Here is a 23,063-nt window from a genome sequence, read left to right on the forward strand (position 1 = left end):
CTGACTATTGTAGTTTGGCTTCCCATATCAAACTCTAATTGATACACTCAGTTTGTATATAAAAGGTCACTTTATATATAATCCATATCAGGTGATCACATGAAATTTGAAAAGGGCTTTAAACTCCTTGGTTTGTGACTGAGAGTCAAATATCCAAGTACATATTTAGCCTCACTTTTTAACATATGATTGAAATACATCTATTATCTCAGGTGCAAATAATCTCTTTTTAATAGCAATATAAAACACAAGTGTATAGATTTATATACTGTGATCCCCAAGTGCTATGAAATTATGAAGTATGGGAGGGATTAAGTTTTTCCTTTTGGAGAGTGTTCTCACATGAATTTCTTGAAGTATAGTTGATGTACAATATTACATGTTACAGGTGTACAATACAGTGATAATTTTTTAAAGGTTATACTCTTTTTATAGTCATTATAAAATATTGGCTATATTCCTTGTGTTATACAACATATCCTTGTAGCTTATTTTATACCTAATAGTTTGCACTTCTTAGTCTCCTAAACCTATAATGCCTACACCCCACTTCTTTCTCCCTACTGATAACCACTAGTTCTCTCTATGTGTGTCTGCTTCTTCATTATATTCACTATTTGGTTGTATTTTTTCAGATTATACATATAAGTGATATCATACAGTATTTGTCTTTCTCTGACTTATTTTATTTATCATAATACCCTACAAGTCCATCCATATTGTTGCAAATGGAAAAAATTTCATTTTTTTGTGTCTTAGTATACCATACACATACACTCACACACACACATATATATACACACACACCACATCTTCTTTATCCATTCATCTGTTGATGGACACTTAGGTTGCTTCCATATCTTAGCAATTGTAAATAATGCTGCTATGAACATCGTGGTGCATGTATCTTTTTGAACTAGTATTTTTGTCTCAGATAATTCCCCAGGAATGGAATTCCTGGGTCATATGGTAGTTCTAGTTTTAGTTTTTTGAAAAACCTCCATACTGTTTTCCACAGTGGCTGCACCGATTTACATTCCCACCAACAGTACATGAGGGTTCCCTTTTCTTCACATCCTCACAAACACTTGTTATCTGTGTTCTTTCTGGTGATAGCCATTCTGACAGGTATGAGGTGATACCTCATCATTTCCCGGATGATTGATGATGTTGAGCATCTTAACTGTGTGACTGTTGACAATCTGTCTGGCTTCTTTAGAGAAATATCTATTCAGGTCTTCTGCCCATTAAAAAAAATTTTTTTTGATGAGTTGTATGAGCTGTTTATATATGTTGGGTAATAACCCCCATCAGTCATATTATTTGCAATGATATGCAAATGATATCAACCTACTGAATAAGAAAACATTCAGTAGGTTGTCTTTTTGTCTATGCTTTCCTTTGCTGTGCAAAAGCTTGTAAGTTTAATTATGTCCCTTTTGTTTTCGTTTTTTTTTTTTTTTTGCTTTTGTTTCCTTAGCTCTAGGAAAAGTTTCCAAAAAAATACTGCTGTGATTTATATAAAAGATTGTGCTGCCTATGTTTTCCTCTAGGAGTTTTAAAGTATCTGACCTTAAATTTAGGTCTTTAATCCATTTTGAATATATTTCTGTATATGGTGTTAGAGAATGTTCTAATTTCATTATTTTATGTGTAGCTGTCCAATTTTCCCAGCACCACTGATTGAAGAGACTGTCTTGCCTCCATTGTATTCTTTTGGCTCCTTTGTCATAGATCATTTGACCATAAGTGTGTGGGTTTATTTCTGGGATCTCTACTCTGTTCTAGTGATCTATGTGTCTCTTTTTGTGCCAATACCATACTGCTTTAATTACTGTAGCTTTGTAGTATAGTCTGAAGTCAGGGAGTGTAATTCCTCCAGCTCTGTTCTTCTTTCTCAAGATTGTTTTGGGTATTGAGGGCCTTTTGTGTTTCCATACAAATCTTAAAATTATTCTAGTTCTGTGAAAAATGTCATTAGTAATTTGATAGGGATTGCATTGAATCTGTAGATTGCCTTGGGTGGTATGGACACTTTTTTTTTAGTGCCAGTAAGTCTTTATTCATTGTATTTTCCCAGAGAAAACAAGGGAAAGGGAAAAGAGTCAGCATGTGTGTTACAAAATGATACCAAACAGGAAAGGAAGTACCTGGCACAGCAAAATCAACCATCAAATAAACACTGCCCAGATGGGGTCGCCAAAGCCCAAGGGGTCTCAGCCTCCTGCAGTTCAGGATGAGGGAAAGAACAAACAGGCACCTGCTTTCCTACCTTCCCTCCCTCCCCATAAATTCAAGATTTCACACAAAGCTTTGGTTTGTAGCAGTAAACATGGAGTTATATCCTTCCGTCTCCTATTGAAATAATCTTGTAGCCACTTTGACATAAGTTTCTTGCACATGCATAAATGTTATTGAGTGACTTGGATATACATTCATCTTTCCTTGGATATACATTCATCTTTCTTTTCTTGGTCTCCCAAGCCCACTTTCTACATGGAAGGCCCCCTCGTTGCTTCTCTCTACCCTAGGATTAAAGACTAAAGTAGGTTTTAATCCATCCAAAGACAGCAGTTTGTCTGGCATGAATAGCCTCAAGTAATGGTCTTGATTCAGGAGATTGGGAACAAGAGAGGAGGGTTCTTAGCTTCTTCAGGATTTTTGCACAAATCATTTAAGAATTTCAGACACCCCACAAAATAAATGTATAGGTGTATGGTCTAGTTTTTAAAGTGGGGAGAAGGGAAATACAGGAGGGGTAGAAATCTAGTTTTTAGGACAGAAGATCTTGTTCAACATAGAGAATAGGGGAAGAGGGACACAAAAGAAATATAGTTCAAGACCTCACTTCAAGAAGATGGGCCCCTATGCTTATCTTTTGGAGTCTTTCTGCCTGGTGCAGAACACTTTGTCAAAGATTGTTTGCCTATTTTTCTCAACATAAAAAAGTTTATAAACAATAAAACCCCAAAAGGACATGGAGAAGAGCAACACATCATATTTACATAAACTAGGCCACCTAGCAATCACCAAATCAATTACTTGTGAAGTCCTACAAAGCCCAGACAAATACAATAATTAGAGCAGGGCAGCAGTTGGGGGTGACAAGAAACCAGGATCAGACACACATCACCAAGTGTGTTCTATTGCATTTGCCCCATTACAACACATTGAGGTAGGTTTGCAGTGATCTCACTGCAAACCTGTAAAACAAAACAAAACAAAACAAAACCCTTTTCTCCTTTAGCTACCATGACACTTATCACTGCTGCAGCAGGGCAGGACACTGACTTTGGGAACCACAAAGAAACCACTGCTGATGATCTCTCTGGAAGCCAAGGAAGAAAAGCCCAGAATTGTTAAAAGTTAAGGATTTTGTCCTTGCTTCATATGTCCATCCCTGAGCAGCTCAAGATGGGTACAGAGGCATCATTCTTAAAACCTCTTCTTACCAGCTCACATTTTTTACAAAAAAACACCCACATACACCCTGTTGTGCATGGTAGACCTAGCCCAATCCAGTGAAGCATCTGGTATATAAAGTGAGTCCTGTGCCCTGGAATTGGAGGTATGGAACAGGAATCCTTTATCACACATACAGATGACCTTCACCTAACTTTGGCTTCCCCTCTCTGCACCTTTTTTTTTTTTTTTCACTTTTTCAAAGTTGATTTTATTGCAGCCAAAACATTGGAATTAACTGTACATAATAAACTATTATATATATACACATATATACACACATATGTATAATATACACACACATTTTAAGTTATAGGGAATAAAGTTTATTTTGGCAGAGAGTATTAAACAAAATTAAAGTTGCATATATAAGTAGCATAACTCATCATCCTTAATTTGGTATAAGTGTGACACATTTTCTTGCTTTCCTGTGTTCTGCTAAATCACCATAACCTAAACTGCTTTATAAAATTGATACACTGAAATTTAATTTTACTGTTTTTGCTTATGCTCTGATTCCAAACAAAACTCTCCTAACCTCTCTGCACCACCTTTTCCTGTTCAGATCAATTTCCAATCTTTCAGTAGGAGACCAAGTCATGGGGCGACCCAGTTCAAATGTAGTCTCCCATGAAACACTGAAGAGGGACGGGTTTCAAGAGGACACTACAGCAGAAAAGCCACCTCTAATTGACAAAATTGAGGTAGCTCAACAGACTACACACTCCAAATAGTTCTCTCTGGTGATACAGCAATGAAAGGAATTCCTGCTATGCAGATCTGGAGCTGCTGCCAACTTATCCCTGAGATTGTTCACGTACCTGAGAACACAGTTCAGGAATGAGGGCCTTAGATTAAAATATACAAAAATACAAAACCAGAATATTATGGAGGAAAAAAAGTTAAAATGCACAAGATATGTCATTCGCCCACAGCTAGTGCAATTGACATCCTGAAGAAAGTGGGAACCAAGGTAGAGTCATCCAAGGGAGCAAATAAATCAAATTGTATTGGCCCAAAATGGGGTGGAAGTGAGCTTAGAAGCAGCAGGTCTGTAGCCATTCCCTCAATCACCCCTTTTGCCCAACATCACAACCCACTGTTTGGGACAGTTCTCAGCACCTTATCCCAAGAGGGGGTTATGAGGGGACAAGATGTGGAAAACCCTTCCTTACTCCTGAGATATTCCATCCCACAAAATACAGTAGCTTATAGGTTGGGTCCATGAATCTGATCTCATGCTTAATCTTCACTCTGCCATGTGACATATTATTCCATATCCTTCTTTAAGAGTAAAACAACTTCCCTATCCAGCCCACTTCCAAAGCTGGAGATTCTGGGGATGGGGTGGGTGGGGCGGGGGGACTCAGATAAAGCATGTAGGGAGGGGTTCCTTCCAAAGCCTCATGTGCATTTGGATAGGACATGATTGGAGTCCCTTTTCCTTCCCCCAACCAAGAGGGAAGAGGGGGCGATGCTGTGGACCTCAGCCTGAGATACATGGCAGTGCCAGCTGCCCCCTACCCACCCTGTCCCCACTTTCTCCACTCTGATGATTGATGCCTGCTTCTCAAAACTTCCTAATCACAATAGGATAGCTCCCACCCACCATGGCTCAATTTGGGGCCTTGGAGCATGGCAGGGCTATGGTTCTCTTCTTCCTCCTCCCAAAAGGAGGCTCATAAATGGATGTTAAATTTTGTCAAAAGCTTTTTCTGCATCTATTGAGATGATCCTATGGTTATTCTTCAATATCACACTGACTAACTTGCAGATGCTGAACCCTCCTTTATCCCTGGAATAAATCCCACTTGATCATGGTATATGATCCTTTTAATGTATTGTTGGATTCAGTTTTATATTTTGTTGAGGATTTTTGTATCTGGATTCATCAGTGATACTGGCCTGTAATTTTCCTTTTTGTGTGTGCTATCAGGGCAATGCTGGCCCCATAGAATGAGTTCAGGAGCGTTCCTTCCTCTGTAATTCTTTAGAATAGTTTGAGAAGGATAGGTATAAACTCTTCTTTAAATGTTTAGGAAAATTTGCCCATGAAGTCATCTGGTTCTGGACTTCTGTTTCTTGGAGTTTTTATTTATTTATTTATTTATTTATTTATTTATTTTTTTTTATTTTTTATTTTTTTGCGGTATGCGGGCCTCACACTGCTGTGGCCTCTCCCATTGCGGAGCACAGGCTCCGGACGCGCAGGCCTAGCGGCCATGGCTCACGGGCTTAGTTGCTCCGCGGCACGTGGGATCTTCCCGGACCAGGGCACGAACCCGTGACCCCTGCATCGGCAGGCGGATTCTCAACCACTGCGCCACCAGGGAAGCCCGGAGTTTTTAAATTACTGATTCAATTTCATTACTGTAAATTGGTCCGTTGATACTTTCTGTTCCTGGTTCAGTCTTGGGAGTTTATACATTTCTAAGAATTTGTCCATTTCTTTTAGGTTGTCCATTTCATTAGCATATAGTTGTTTGCAGTAGTGTCTCATGATCCTTTGTATTTCTGTAATGTTGGTTGTAACTTCTTTTTCATTTCTGATCTTATTGATTTGGGCCCTTTCCCTTCTTTTCTTGGTGAGTCTGGCTAAAGTTTATCAATTTTGTTTATCTTTTCAAAGAACTAGCTTTTGGTTTCATTGATTTTTTTCTACTTAGTCTCTGTTGCACATATTTCTGCTCTCATCATTCATTTCTTTCCTTCTAACTGTGGGTTTTGTTTATTTCTTTAGTTCCTTTAGGTATAAGGGTAGATTGTTTGAGGTTTTTCTTGTTTCCTGAGGTATGCTTGTATTGCCATAAACTTCCCTCTTAGAACTGCTTTTGCTGCATCTCACAGATTTTGGATCATTGTGTTTTTTGTTTTCATTTGTCTCTAGGAAAGTTTTGATTTTCTCTTTGATTTCTTCAGTGATCTATTGGTTGTTTAGTAGCATACTGTTTAGCTTCCATGTGTTTGTGTTTTTTACAATTTTTTTATTATAGTTGATTTCTAGTCTCATAGTATTGTGGTAGGAAAACATGCTTGATATGATTTCAATTTTCTTAAATTTACTGAGATTTGTTTTATGGCCTAGCATGTGATCTACCTTGCAGAATGTCCCATGTGCACTTAGAGAATCTGTATTTTGATGTTTTCAGGTAGAATGCTCTCCATGTATATCAATTAAGTCCATCTGATCTAAAGTGTAATTTAAGGCCAGTGTTTCCTTATTGATTTTCTATCTGGATAATCTATTCATTGATGTAAGTGGGGTGTTAAAGTCTCCTATTATTGTGTTATTGTTGATTTCTCCTTTTATGTCTGTTAATATTTGCCTTACGTATTGAGGTGCTCCTATGTTGAGTGCATATGTATTTATAATTGTTATACGTTTTTGGATTGATCACTTGGGCATTATGCAGTATCTTGTAACAGTTTGCTTTAAAGTCTACTTTGTCTGATAAGTATTGCTGTTCCAGCTTTCTTTTGATTTCCATTTGCATGGAGTAATTATTCTCAACCCCTCACTTTCAGTCTCTGTGTGTCTTTAGATCTGAAGTGAGTCTCTAATAGGCAGCATATATATAGGTCTTATTTTTGTATCCCTTCAGCCACTCTGTCTTCTGATTGGAGCATTCAGTCCATTTACATTTAAGGTAGTTATTGATATGTATGTTCTTATTGCCATTTTGTTAATTGTTTTAGTAGGCCTTTTTTTTCTTTTTTGTTTTTTTCCTCTTGTGATTTGATGTCTGTCTTTAGTGTTGTGTTTGGATTCCTTTTTATTTTGTTGTGTGTATATGTATATCAATATTTTGGGTTTGTGGTTACCATCAGGTTTTTACATAGCAGTCTATGTATATATAGACTGTATACACACACACGCACACACACAAAAAAAAAACAACTTAAGTTGCTGATCTCTTAATTTCAGATGTATTAAATAAAACAACCTGTGTCTGCACTCTCCTCCCCTCATTGATTACTGTTTTTGATATCATATTTTACATCTAATTGTTTTGTGAATCCCTTAACTGCTGATTGTGGATATAGATTTAAGTTTTGTCTTTTAACCTTCCTACTAGCTTTGTGCGAGGATGATTTCCTATCTTTACTGTGTGTTTACCTCTACTGGTGAGGTTTTTCATTGCATAATTCTTATTTCTAGTTTGGGCCTTTTCTTTTTTGCCTAGAGAAGTTCCTTTAACATTTGTTGTAAAGTTAGTTTGGTGGTGCTGAATTCTCTTGGATTTTGTTTGTCTGTAAAGCTTTTGATCTCTCCATTGAATCTGACTGAGAGCCTTGCTGGGTAGAGTATTCTTAGCTTTTTCTCTTTCATCAGTTTAAATATATGATGTCACTCTGTGCTGGCCTGCAAAGTTTTGCTGAAAAATTAGCTGATAGCCTTATGGGAATTCACTTGTATGTTATTTGCTTTTTTCTTGCTGCTTTTGACATTTTCTCTGTAATTAAATGACAAAAGTTACAATATGTCTTTTTGTATTTTTTTCTTTTGGTTAATCCCGTATGGGACTGTCTGTGCTGCCTGGATTTGGGTAACTGTTTCATTTCCCAGGTTAGGGAATTTTTCAGCTCTTTTGTCTTCAAATATGTTCTCAGTGCCTTTCTCTCTCTTCTACCTCTGGTACCCCTATTATGAGATTGTTAGTGCACTTGATGTTGTCCCAGAAGTTTCTTAAACTGTCCTCGTGTTTTTTCTTTTTTTCCTTTTTCTGATCAGTGTTAGTTATCTCCACTGTTGTCTTTCAGCTCACTGATCCATTTCTTTGTATCATTTAGTCTACTATTGATTCCTTCTAGTATATTTTTCACTTCAGTTATTCTACATCTGTTTGGTGGTTCTGTATGTTTTCTTTCTGTTGAAAACATCTAACTTCTCACTCTGCATCCATTCTTCTGAGCTCTTTGATTTTTGATCATCTTTATGATAGTTACCTTGAACTCTTTCTCAGATAGATTTCCTAACTCTGCTTCACTTAGTTGTTCTTCTGGGGCTTTATTTTGTTACTTCATTTGAAACATGTTCCTCTGCTGCCTTGTTTTGTCTAAGTTGGTGTTAGTATTTCTGGATAGCTGGTAGGTTTCCTGACCTTGAACTAGCGGCCTTCTCTAGCAGACATCCTATGCATCACAGCAGCACACTCCCCTCTTGTCAACTGAGCTATCTGTTCTGGGGTTTCCCTCATGAGGGCTGCATGGATCCTTTCTTGTGGCAGGCTGACTATGTGGGTGGTCTGGTAGCCCTGACTGGCTCCTAGTCTGGTTGGCTGTGAGACCCAACAGTCAGTACTCTTCTGGAGGCTGCTGGTTTGTGGGGCTTGGTCACAAGGCAGCTGACTACAGAACCCCAGGGGGCTCCAGGGCAGCTTACTGGTGAGGAGATTCAGAGTTGCCAGCCCACTAGTGAGTGAAGCCGGGTCCTGGGGTTAGTGTCTGACTACTGGCAGGCAAAGCCATCCTGGAGTCTGGCTGCAGGGTCAGATGAATTTTAAAGCGAACAATAGATTCTAATCACATCTTTAAGAAGCTATACCATGATAAATATTATCTTGAATATATAGAAGAACTAATACTTGCTAATCAATCTCAGTGGGTGAAAACTCAGAGGTCTACATCATTTTTCTAATTCCAGGTAGACCTCTGCTATTGTTTTTAATTTTTAAAGTAAACTATTTTAAATGAGAAATTCCTTTTGAGGTTTCTCTTCACCAGTAAGACAGAGTTTCCATAATATGCTTTTAAGGCTGATTACTAAAACTTTAAGAGATCTATTAGAATAAAGAGTACTTTTCCTTCACTGGTAGATATGCAGGGATTCAGGAAGCCTATCCTAGCCTAAATATCTTAAAACATTTCTTCAAAGTATGGCACATTTCTGGTATTGTGTGTGAGTATGTACACAAGTGACATTGGTAGGTTATGTATATATATCCCTTTTCTGTATTTATCGTATGTTGCTATCCTACAAAGATGGCATTTAAATTTAATCTTACTGAAGAAATGGGTTATCAAAAATCAGTTATTTCTGGAATTAAAATTTCTATTTTAAATAACTGGAATGTAAAATTGCAAATGGAGATTATTTTTCCCATTTAATGAATGCAAACTCACATGACAATTTGATGAATTTTAAATAGTTTGGAATTTCTTATTTCTAGTTTCTTAGAGAAACTACAAAAGGCTAATAGATCTAAAAACTGAGAAATAACATTTTTCTAAAGTTAGACAATAGTTTTACATAGATACCTTGATATCATATCAAATCATTAGGTGATATTTTCAGGTAGTCAAAATTATAACACCAAAAATTAAAATAAAATATATTTTTGTAAATTTATTTAGATCAGATTATTTTATGAAATACTTTTAAATATGCAAAAAGTATGAATACATGAAATATGTATTTCATATTTTAAGATGCCATAATATAGCCTTTTTAAACATTTTAAAATTATATTTATTTTTTCTTAGATTTAAACTAATAATATGGTTATATTTATGCATATATAACAGCACTCCCTATTTTTAGTATTATCATAAATACTTCCTCTTTCAATACTTCAATTTTTGTTCAATAGAGCATCTTTCAAAATGCTCTATTGAACAAAAATCTGATTATTGCAGACATTTTCATGCAGGCAGAAAACACTTGAAATTTATAAATTATTTTATGTGCACAGTGAATTTTGATTAAATGTTGATTATATTGAGAAATTTTAATAATAACACTTCAAACTATTCTAAATAGACATATATGTGCCATTTAACTCAGATGGTAGTTTGTTTGTGGGAGTCATGTTGATGATTTACTTGAATCAAATAAGTTTTTTGAATGCCTGCTACATACCAGGCATTTCACTACCTTCTAGGATTACAGCAATGACTCAAAGCAGATAGTCTTTGCTCTCATGAATTTTTGCAATCTAGCATAATGATCCTAATACATACTTCCCATTTTGAGATAAAAGGTATGATCAGTTGTTGGCAGAAAAAATACTAGCCACAGACTTACATGTTTGCTTTCCACCTTGCCTTTCTCTTAAAGCATGACTCTATAGGCCAACTGAACTCTGTTATTTACAGTAGATTCTTCTTTTTTCAACTATTATTAATATAAATACAATTATGTCTTACTCATGTAATATGACCTACAGAAGACATTTGTCACATACCAGGAATATTTGTGCCATCTCTAAATGACTGTGTCACAGAAAAAAAGGTACATCTTCCTAGAGCCTTAATTTTAACTAAAAGTCAACAATTTAAAAATTTGAAGTTACAGGTAAACATACCATGGAGGAGAATGTTGAATTCACAGTGATACTTAAAATACAACACACTTCAAAGATATTAATTTAAGTAGCATGCTTTTACATAATCAAAGCCCAAAAGATGATCTCTGAAGCCTTCTAAAAAATATAGTAATATGAATGTCTATGTGGTATCCTATCAATGCCTACAATGATAAAAGTTTTTATATACCAAATAGGAATTTCCAATCAAAAATACACAAGGTTAGAATCTTATTTAGGATTATATGTGAAGATAGTTTATTCACTTTCAAATTGCTTTTAGTCTACTCAAAGTCAAGTGTCAGTTTACTTGTTTTGCTTCTACTAAATGAAAAAATAAAGAAGTAGCCTATGCTGGAGAATGAAAAAGTACAGAGAAAATATTTTGTGAGACTTAGCTGACATTTTGAAACAAACCAAAATCAAACTGAAATACTTTTTGGGGGGGATATATAATAGATTTCAAAAAACAAATGGTATTAACTGACAAGAATCTATTCATTGTAGAACATTTGAGAGACATCAAAATTCAAGATGTCGAAAGAATGTGCAAATAATATAAATAAAACGTTTACTTTCATATTTGCTATTCATTACAGGATGGAAATGTAGAGGTATTAACTGGTCATTAGTAATACAAAATTAGAATGAAAAGCTTTGCTTTGAACAATGTTCCATAAAGCTTATTCACTACAAAGGAATCTTAAATTCTTTTTAAGACTTGGGACAATTTTTCAAAGGTAACATTTAAATTATTCACTCTGTTAATTCATGTATAACCTTTAGTCTGACTCTTGTCTATAAAAGTCCTCACATCCCTAAAAAAACACTTTTAAGGATAGTAAATGAACCCTGTAGAGATTGATGGGTTACTAGTTCCTTACTAATAATGCCGGCATCCTGCCTGTCCTAAAGATTAAGATTAAAAAAACACGTTATTCAGCATTTTCACCAAAACATGCTCCCATAAAGATGATAATGTTATTAAGCAAAGTGAACCGTTTTACAAATATTTTTCTGAAATGTGACTCCACTAGCACTGAATCTTCCCTTTTACATTAATGGTGTTTTGAAGACAATGTAATATAACAAAGATCTCTGGTTATAATTTTGATGGTACCACACTATCAAACTTTCAGACACTCAGTATTTATGTAACTATCATATTCACGTTTACCTTTGGAATGGTTGCAGTAATCCTCTATTATGTGTTAAATGAGGGAGTGATACCACGAAGCCAAACTGAGCAAATTAATGTATTTTCTGATTTTCTTTTAGGAGACAGATTTTTTTTTAAGGGTAAAATTTTCTGAGATTATAAATACATACACACCCAGTTGCCTATTCAAATTTTGAAGTATCTAAACTAAGATATCGAGTGAGGGACAGGAAGGAGAACTATCCTTAGTGAACTATAGTTTGCTAGATGAAATCACTATCAACTGATTTGTTGGCAAACCAAAAACATTCTGAGTAGTTTACATATATCAATCAACATCCGTCTTCTCTGCTTCAGCCACATTTGTTATCACTCATTTTCTTCAGCCAATTTTTTGCTGTACCTTAAACTGACCAATGGTATTTTTCCTTGTAGCCTTTGAATTTTAATTTTCCTGTCTGAAATGTAAATTTCCCGGCTAAATGCATGGCTCACATCTTCAGTCAGTTTTGGTCAGGGCTCCACTCAAATGTAGTCTCCTTAGACAGACACCTGAAATAGCACCACTGCCTCCCCACTTGCCTATCACTCCCTGTTGTCTTGGTCTGCTTTATTTTTTTTCCCTAGAGGTCCTGCTTCTGCAACCAGGAGGGCATTGGTTTTTCTTTTTTTTCTAGTTTTTTCTAGTATACCTTAACTGGTAGCTATTCCTTTCCTACTCAAAACCATTTTAAGAAGCAACCCTCTCAACTACACACAGTTCTGACAATTCAAATCACCGTTTTGTAGACTTGTAAATTTTTGGAGGCAGACAGACAAGGAAAATATACCAGCAAAAGCAAGAACAGGTAAAAGGAGATTGTTTAATGCTCTTATAATGAAAAGAACCTTGTTTCTGAGGGGTCCTGAGTTAATAAAGAGTTCTGTGCTAAGCAGCCAGCACTTGAGACTTGAATTAAGAATTACTGTTAGGGCTTCCCTGGTGGCGCAGTGGTTGAGAATCCGCCTGCTGATGCAGGGGACACGGGTTCGTGCCCCGGTCTGGGAAGATCCCACATGCCACGGAGTGGCTGGGCCCGTGAGCCATGGCCGCTGAGCCTGTGCGTCCGGAGCCTGTGCTCCGCAACGGGAGAGGCCACAACAGTGAGAGGTCCGTGTACCACAAAAACCAAAAAAAAAAAAAAAAAAAAAGAATTACTGTTAGACAAAACTCAGAATCTAGAAAACAAAAATGAGGACTGATACTAAACAAACCAACAAAAAAACCACACAAACAAAAAAACCTTGCCTGTGGTCATCAGTGGCAAGTGGTTTGGGTAGGTTAAAAGGAACACTACAATATATCTCCATATTCTACCTAAGTAAACCCATCTGTACTTTAACCAAGCTGAATGTACTTTAATGGTATGTAGCTATGACGATTCCACAAAACTTTTATTATTGAGTACAGTTAAGAGATTCATTTTTATTCTAAGGAATAAATACATACTATTTACTGAAATTGTACCATCTGATATGAATACAAAATCTAGCTTTAGTGCATCCTTCAGTTTTATGAAGTAGCGATACATGAAAGGATACCAAGTACTTTCATATTTGTTAATCCGTATGGCACACTTAAGCATATTTAGTTGAATTACATTAGCAATTCCAGGTGGAAATATGTGGCATTTGAACCTTTGTTTTGAACACTGCTGTAAGAGGTATTTTAAGTCCAAGAACAGTTTCAAATCATCTGAGGGTTATGGTTCTCATCCAGAGATTGCTGAGAACATTTACACTGTTGATTACTATTGTCAAAAGTGACAGTAGTGGTCCATTTCAGAGTTCCATTTCAGATTTCCAGTGTCCTAACAGAAAAGTCATACCTTTGTTGCCTGACAACAAAGATCAATAATCTAGCAGCCAATGTTTGATCATGAGGAACAGAAGTGAAAAACCACTCATGATAAACAGGAATTGGGGAAAGAGTCATTGGGGACAGGGTAATAGTGGAATCTAAGATCATGCATAAGAAAGAGCAGTTGTAGACAGAATCTCCAGGAGCTTGATGATAAAACAAGCAATTGCACTTTGGTGCTTCTCCCATCCCTGAGTTCCCAAAGTTCCATCAGACTCACTCCTCAACTAAACTCAAATTATACAATGTAAGTGTAAGCAGTGTGCTGGATATGCAAAGAAAGCTCAAAGCAAAGTCCCTTCATGCCCTTCCCAAAACAATGTCATCTTATGGATGTCCTTTCCACCATGCACTTCTCTTATCTTTGTTGCCTAAATTAGGAGTCAAAATATTGGTGGCTTGCAGGCCACAGGAGCCACACAGATGTATTTTGTTTGACTAATAAAAGGAATCACAATTTAAATTAGAATGACTTTAATACACATAATATCCTATTCTGAAAAAAAATTGAAGGTTTCTTTCTACGTGGTTATGAGTAGAGAGAACCTAATCGGTCTTCATTTCTTGCAGCACACAGGCCCATTCTTATCGCCTACCAAGGCCCATGGTCCATCTTCCAATAGTCTATACAGATGAAACCAATACTAGCTTCAATTGTCTGCCCTAGTGACAGGATTCGGATACTCTCTCTATAGAAAAATGGTTCATTATAACAGCATCACTTGGCATTAAGTGTGAGTATGTGTGGCATAATTTAATTATATATTATTCAGATTTATTTCTATTAGGCATGAGATTAAAGGATTTAAAGAAAAAGGAAAAATAGAATGTTCTTTTCTTAAGTATGTTTTTCATTTGCTTAGAAGCCAAGTGTTACTTTGCACAACTTAATCTTTTCATCATCATTAACATTAGCATTCTGAAACTTAAACAGTAAATGTGAGCCACTATCTTGAACAGAGTTGTTTTCCTTGTATAAAACACCCTAGCTTGCTGCCCTTTTTGACTTCTGTCTGCTTTGTATAATTTTTGACTTATGTCTGCTTTGTGTACTTCTCCTGTCTGTCATTTTATGATCATTTCACTAGATCCAGTAATACCATTGTATATTAGGTGCTACAGAGTAAACAAATGAGAAAAGGAATATCAAAAATGAAATACGATTAAATGTCAATATAATTTTAGATAACTTGAGATAAATAACCTATTTCCCTAATGCTTAGAAAGTTTTCAATTTACTTATTTCACAGTTATATATTCAGAAGTTTGCAGCTACTGACCTTTCATAAAATACTTTGGCACAAATGAAAAGAAGCGAATGCATCGTTGCATATGTAGCTGCAGCAGTAATGAGCAGAGCCAAATTGTTTTCTACTAGAACAATTGTCTTAGTCACTGTAATAAGAGGATTAAAATACATGAGGAATTGGACATGATTTTTTTACATCAACTTAGGTCTAATATTGACAAGTGTATTTTGGATAGTTTCATTTAACTTCTTCAAGACTTACAAAAAATTATATTTCCTCATCAGTGTGTATGTCTTTCACTAGAAAGAACTCAGAATGACTTGATGACTGGGAAAAGTAAATAATAGAATAGCAAAGAAATTTGTAATTATGATTTTGGGGCTATGTAACATCCACAGCAATCTAGCCAGAAGACCACTAATGTATTATAAAAATATTTTGGCAGTTAAGAATCAAGTTTGGATGTTATAAAATTATAGAACAATGGGAATATATTTTTCCCTATTTATCGAGAAAAACAAAACTCTCATATTGCACTAAAGGTCATTTGCTTGATGTCAATGCGGGTGATCTTGTATAACCCAAACAAAGTTTTAGTCTTAATACTTCAAAAGCTTGTACAGTCATCTATTAATCTACCTTCATCTGTATAGAACTTCTATTGTTAGAATTGCTGTGTTTCATAAGGCTTTATGCAGCAGACTATACATTTATTTTTTAAAAATTGTTTCAAATAGAATTCTAGGATTTGTTGATGAAAACCACGAGAGAGACAAACACTATTTACCTTAGTGATAAGGCAACAATGCAGAATAGAGGTAGGATAAAAGTGCCTTAGAAAGTAACTGTTTAAAACCAAATCCTTAGAACTCTCCCTCCCATAAGACATATATACTAGATCCCTCTCTCACTTTTATTTTCATGAATAAAGCTCTATACAAATTTTCAAAAGCTTAATATCTAAGAACATGTTCTATACTTCAGGTTTCATTTAATATGTAAATTATGTTGGCAACACTTTGTTATATGTCATATTTGAAATAACCAGAATCGTTATCATAGAAGTGAGAGAGAATTAAATCCAGATCTTAAGCTGTATCTTTGTCCTGACACATTGAAAGAAACGTGGCCTAAGAAGAGGCCCAGATAAGGATTTCTATCTTCAATAACATTTCTCCCAAACATTTACATGAGCTGAGGACTCTGTCTATGGCAACTATATTGAAACATTTTTCCACCTACTATATAATCTCTAGCACCTTTAACCACTTGGTGGCATCTTCAACCACTTTCAGTTTACCCCGATAGGACATTGTCATCCAGTCTGCCTGATAACTTGCCATCTTGGTTTCTCAGTTTCCTCTCTTCTCGGTATCTTGTGCAGTCTCTCATCTGGGGTTCTAGTCATCTTCTACTATGAGGTATTCTACAGAGTTTATTCTTATTTCACTAGAGTTGTTCTTGCAAAAATTTTCCACCAGTTTAGACCTAGCTCTCTTTAGAGAATGAAAGAGAAGAATGAAGATAAATAGGCAAAAAGGGAGGGTTCTGAACCCTTGGATGTAAAAAAACACATTATATTTTTTATTTCTTTTTTACACTTTGTTTAAACATTGGGAATATTCGTAAAGAAACATTGGTTATTTAAGACTTTTCTTTCCGTGAGTGCGAGACCTGTTTTACTAGGAGTATGTGCAGCTCTACTTGCAACCCTTTGGAGGTGTGTAAGGCAGAGTTTGGTGAACTCCCTTGCTGTAAATCTAAGATATGTAATTGGCAACTATAAGGAAAGAAGAACATCAACATAAAACTTTAATCTTCTACTCTTCCAAGCTTAGTGATTTTTGACAACGGAAGGAAAAGGATGATGACGAGCAACTTGCAAATGCCCCTCAACAACATAATTGTTTCTAATGAAGGATCAACTTCCTTTCGCTCCCCTAGCTCCATGTTTGGGCCAGAGAAACCCCACAGAAGGAGTGACAACTGAATTCATTGTTCCTTTCTATAACCTCCTCTACCTCCCTGGAAGTACAGGAGGGTGTGTAATACTCAACCCAGTTCACACCTTTGCCATGTGCCCTGACCAGGACACATTCTCATTGAATCAGCTGTGGCATCCTCTGTTGGCAGCTCCTTTCATAATGTGAAGACACTCCATCATCTTTCATTTCTCAAATTTGCTGTGAGCCCACAATATCTTAACTGGAAATCCATAAAGAACATTTAGGATGAGCCTCCTAATCTCTCACTTACATAGTGATATCCTTTTGCCTCTGAGTCTGTTTATTTTTGTACAATTATGGTGTTATGTTCAAACCATGACTTCAAATCATTTTCATGTCCCCTTGACTCAGCACTGCCTATGTATTTACCCAGTTTCTAAGAATTAGTCTGAACCAGTTGTTCCAAAGTCTTTTTGAATGCCATTCCATAGTTGTTGTAAAGCAGCCAGGGCCCTGACTTGGCTGGCACCCAGAGGCAAGCTTTAAATAGTTCCAGTGTAACTGTTCCTGACCTCACTCCTTCTAGTAAGGACTCAATGCCATTAGGCAACTCTGAGTCCAGTGAATCTAAAAATGTATTTCCAGAAATATTTTTTTTTAACTTAGTTTTTTTAGAGCAGTGCTTTAAGTTCACAGTGAAAAGGATAGGGAGATAAGAGTTTTCCCATATACCCCTTGGCCCCCGTCCCCCCGACATGCTTAGCCTTCCCCGTTATCAACATCATTCACTAGAATGGTACATTTGTTTTTTTTAACCAAGGTTGAACCTACATTGACACATCATAATCAGCCAAAGTCCACAGTTTACCTTAGGTTTCCTTTTGGTGTTTTACATTCTATTGGTTTGGACAAATGTATTATGACATATATCCATCCTTAGAATATCATGCAGAGTGTTTTCACTGCCCTAAAAATCCTCTTTGCTCTGCCTGTCCTTCCCCCACTCACCCCTGGAAACTACTGATATTTTTATTTTTCCAATATTTTTATCTTTTCCAGAATGTCATAGTTGAAATCATACAATACATGTTTCCTTCAGATTGGCTTCTTTCACTTAGTAAAATGCACCTAAGCCTCCTCCATGTCTTTTCATGGCTTGATAGCTCATTTGTTTTTAGTCTGTATTTGTCTGGATGTACATAGTTTACTTGTCTATTCACTTACTAAAGACATCTTGCTTGCTTCTAAGTTTGGGCAATTATGAATTAAGCTGCTATAAATGTCCATGTGCAGGTTTTTGTGTAAACATAAGCTTTTCTGGAAAAAAAATTTAGATATTTTTAAATAAATCTGTTTCTTGGTACACATTCTCCTCTCTAAATGCAAATACTCATTAAACATTTTCTACATACTAGTTCTAGAGCTTTCTGGTGGTGGTCAGGAACCAATGTGATTCTCTCAATGGGTTGACTTTGTGTTCTTACAACATAAGCTTGATTTTCTGGTAGTTGTGATGAAAATAAACTCCTGGTTCAGACTGAGGGTGATATAATGAATCTGTTATCAATATACTACTGAGGACAAGGACCAAGGAGAGGAACAATCTAACAGGTCCAAGGGTGAGAAAGAAGTTTATGGATCTCTACCTGTTAAATTTTTATTTCTTTAAAACATATACAGATGTGCAAAGTAATTTAGCATATATATTCATAAAAAGGAAATATTTCCATCTCACAGAATATAAAAATCTTAAAATATGCAGATGCATGTGACAAATAATGTACATTCTATAAATGTACCTTACTGACTTTTATAAGAAAATTAAGTATATATTTTAAAATAACTGAGTTAAAAAAAATACCCGAGTTATTTAAAAGCTATACTATAGTAGTATAGTAGAGGATGTATTTGGCAATGGAGACTGTTCAGCTGTAGACATCAATAAAGTAAGCCAAAGCAAGTTGACACCCAAACTTACTAGTTTGGCTTAATAAAGGATTTGCTATGCCTTACTTTTAAGAAGCCCCAGAACATTTAAAAATAGGTGCTTATTTTTCTGGTAAAATAGGATACCCACATGTTTTGTTACTACCAATTAAAAAGATGCAAGGAAAAAGAAACCAAGAGTTTAAGAGCCAGACTAGAATTAACTGTCCTATTGGGAAGTTTCTTAGATTGCCTAAAGAAAAACATGAAAACACGTTCATGGATTGTTTCCTTTAGACTTTTAAGGCAATTGCACACTACATTGTAATATCTGGCAGAGGTTCATTTGATCACCATATTTTTAGAAATTTAATGTGAAAGAGAAATGTAAAACCTTTAATCTCTAGATTGGTACTTATACTCCTTATGATGACACTCAAATAACTTTGGCAGCATTCTGAGTAGTTGGCAGTTTCTACAAAATATGCCAATTAAAAAGCATAGCAACTACATCATGTCACAGTCTTCTAAAATATAAATATTGAACTTTCACCACATGCCATCACGCAGAACTGCTATGACAACATCTTTGTAGACTTCCTGAGCTCCTTTAATAAGTGGGATCTAATCAACACAAGAACAGGTAAAATATTACTGTGGCTATAATTATTTGGTTGGCAAAATAAGCTCTGTATAGAATTACATGATAAAACAACTATTTAGTAAAATTAAATGCTTTAGTTCAGCTCAGCTTATATGTTCAAGGGAATTGGTGAACAATGATAAAATATAGATTGGTTTTCTATCACGTTTGTTTTTTGTCTCTGGTTAAAAAGCAAACTTTTTATTGTAGGACATTTAGAAAACAGATTTGTTGACAGGAAAGTAGTTAATGATAAACCATAATCTTACATGTGAGATGAAATTTTTCTGGTATAGTATTTTTATATATATTTTTTTCTTTTCTGCAGATACTTATAGGACTTATTTCTAATTTATTTAAATACATCCTAATAACTCATTATCTTCATATACTTTCAAGCTCAATAGGGACTTTTTAAAAATAAACCTGTGTAATTTTTATAATATTTCTATAATTTAGTATAGACACTTAAATTTGTTTAAACAAAGGCCAGCAGTGTTGTGGACATTTTTGGCTGATTCCAAAGGAAGTGAAAAATGTTCAAGAATAAAAATTTATGCCAATTCTTCTAAGAAGTAAAAGAAATGTTTCTAGTACAGCATAATAAATACTGTATAAATTTATTTATAAATAAATAAAGTGAACCAACACAGGTATTATGGGTACTATAGAAATTTTCAAAATATACGTAGGTTGAATTTCAGGGAAAAGTCACTTTCCAATAAACAACTTGACATTCTTTTTTAAAAAGACATCAATCTGGCAAAACAGTGTTGAGCCTAGAGAGAAAGTAGAAATCAAACCCAGTGGAAAGTCTGTTACAGAATTAGTAGACAAAATAAGCCACAGAACATTCTCATATTTAGAATAGTTTGAAATAGAAACCAAGACTCAAGGGATTTCCACTTTACTGTTACCTAATAGAGGAGGAGAATCTCTAAATATCTGTAAAGTTTAGAGAGAGTAGGAGAGTGTTGGGGAACAAAAGTGCTAATTTTTTGTTAAGGAAAATTAAATTTTTGAAGATTGTAATGTAAATTAGGAATTAGTTGTTAATTATGGCAGACAGAGACTGAGTGAAAATTCAGATTTCCTCCTCTGCTCTAGACCTTTTGTCAGTTTTCTGTTCCCAAGCACTTTGTTTTCCTAGTAACTATTCTGTTTTTCTTTTTAAGCTTTTTTTTTTGATGTGGACCATTTTAAAAGTCCTTATTGAATTTCTTACAATATTGCTTCCGTTTTCTGTGTTTTGGGTTTTTTTTGGCCACAAGGCATGTGGGACCTTAGCTCCGTGACCAGGGATCAAACCCGCACCCCCTGCATTGGAAGGCAAAGTCTTAACCACTGAACCACCAGGGAAGTCCCCCTAGTAATTATTCTTAAATCACCATGTCTAATAGATTATGGACTTAATCCTTACCAGATTGTAGCAAATTTAAATTAGCAGTGCAGAGCTTACCTTGTGGTCCATTTCTTTTGGAGAAATACACTAGGTAACAGTATGTGTGATAGTCAACTCTACCTATTGACAAAGAAAAGTTCTAGCCAGTATCTAGATGCATTCTTAGACTGATCATGAATCAGATGACTTCTCTGCAATCAAAACTAAACATTTCTATTCATTAAGTCTCTCATAATGTAATCCAAATAAAGTATTTCCAGTTAATGTCCTAATTTAAACTCATACAGGGAAGAAATTAAAGAGGAACTGTCAGTGGATTTGCTTTGAAGCTTTCATTTAGTACTTCCACACATATCAAATCTAGGTTTGAAATGAGAAATCCCTCTTAGATTAAGTCACTTTTAAAACACATAGCTTACTCACCATTCCGACTCTCTTCATCAACGGCAACTATGGTGGCTGGTGGTCCCCCCCTAGCTAGTTTGCAATCTAAAGAGAAAACAAGACAAAGTAAGAAGTAGCTACTGCAGGAGCACTCACCCTGAGATTAAATTCATTGAGATGTATATTGATATTTAAAAAGAAAAATCCTACAATTAAATTAATATGCATCATTTCTTTTAACAATTTTTTATTTTTAAAAATTCTCATAAGAGCTATATAGATTCCTTACCACATCGTAACAAAGACACTTTGTATACCATGAAACTGTTCAAATCTTACTGGAAAACACCAGCGGAGACCACTGGAGAGCAGAGGTCCTTCAGGACAGAGATAACGGGATGGTAATTTAACCCATAAAAATAACATAAAGGGATGATTAACAAGGATAAATTGTAATTAAAGCATCATAACAGAAACAAACATAACTGGACTTTAATTGTAATAAAGGGTCTAATTAAAAAGAGTGAATAGATCTTTAATAATGTTCTAAAGAGAATAAAACAAAGACAGACAAGCAATGTTCATGAGGTTGTTTGAGATTTTATTTTTGTCATCTTACCCTCATATTGCCAGTCTGGAGTCAAAAGTATAGAGTCATCAATGAAAGCAGATCAGAAAAATGAAAGAAAGGAAGAAAGAATACATGTATATATTTAGCGAGGATTTAAAGACATAAATAGCATTATACAATAACAGATACATCACCTAATGATTTCTGGAAATGGAATACATAAAATCCTTAGATTTTAAAAATTCTAACACAGTAGTAACAAGTTAACTTGATAATGTATGTCTAACATCTTAAAAATTATAGATCAACTCGAACATAACATACAGTACACCTATGTGTCCTATGAAAAGGTAAGTAAAATTACTTATGAATTGTCTATTATCCCTGTGTTGAACAAACCTTAAAAATAGTGTCTGTCAATCAGTGATTAATTTGTTATTTCAAACAGTGCTTATACCGAAGTATCTCATGATAATGAACATATAAATAGTACCATGAGCTATAACATCCATGATAATTAAAATGTGAAGGTTTTGCCAGGAAGATGTCAAAAGTAGACTTCTGAGATATAAAGCACTCTCCCAGGAGGTACTCACTCAGCCTGATAGGGCTGTGTCACACAGTTAAATGTACATGGCACAGTCTTGTGACTGCAACATAAATTGGCTTAAAGCCATACAAGTATGTGTGCTATTTGGAAGATGATTTCAGGGTTTACTATTTATCTATTAAAATTCTGCTATTATGTACATGGGCATGAATAAAAAATGCTTTGGCAAACATTGTTTTCTTGCTTCATCCTGGTCAGTATTCAAAGAGTTTCAGGTCACAGCATTTTTAGATCTAAAGTATCTCATTACACTTCATCCTCTCCTTCCTATAGCCCCTGACATAGCACAGCTCCTCACTATTTGTCACCTCTACTCTTGCAGTGGTTTCCTCACTGATCTCCTAGAAGCTTTGTTCTCATCCTGCATTCATTTATTAATTTCATGAGAATTATTTTATGCACCCAAATCAAAGGTAAAATAATGGTACTTCTCTGCACAAAGAACTTAAGTTTCCTTTGGAGTGAAGAAAATTGTCTTCGGATATCATTCAAAGGATGTCATGGTC

General features: G+C 35.3%; 1 protein-coding gene across 5 annotated transcripts in view; it reads right to left on the reverse strand.

Annotated features, from left to right (window-relative positions):
- The window catches only part of PCDH15 (protocadherin related 15), a 1,516,422-nt gene that overhangs the window by 560,276 nt on the left and 933,083 nt on the right, over positions 1–23,063 (reverse strand). For 3 of the 5 annotated variants that reach the window (XM_067025124.1, XM_067025121.1, XM_067025122.1), the window contains 2 exons: positions 21,996–22,010; positions 21,416–21,481 (listed from right to left, as the gene is read on the reverse strand). In XM_067025124.1, coding sequence (XP_066881225.1) covers positions 21,416–21,481; positions 21,996–22,010 — 81 coding nt within the window. The remainder of the gene's footprint in view (positions 1–21,415; positions 21,482–21,995; positions 22,011–23,063) is intronic. The other 2 variants (XM_067025123.1, XM_067025125.1) reach the window with 1 other exon arrangement.

This window comes from Kogia breviceps, chromosome 2 (genome assembly GCF_026419965.1).
Source record: "Kogia breviceps isolate mKogBre1 chromosome 2, mKogBre1 haplotype 1, whole genome shotgun sequence".
NCBI classification, from domain to species: domain Eukaryota; kingdom Metazoa; phylum Chordata; class Mammalia; order Artiodactyla; family Physeteridae; genus Kogia; species Kogia breviceps.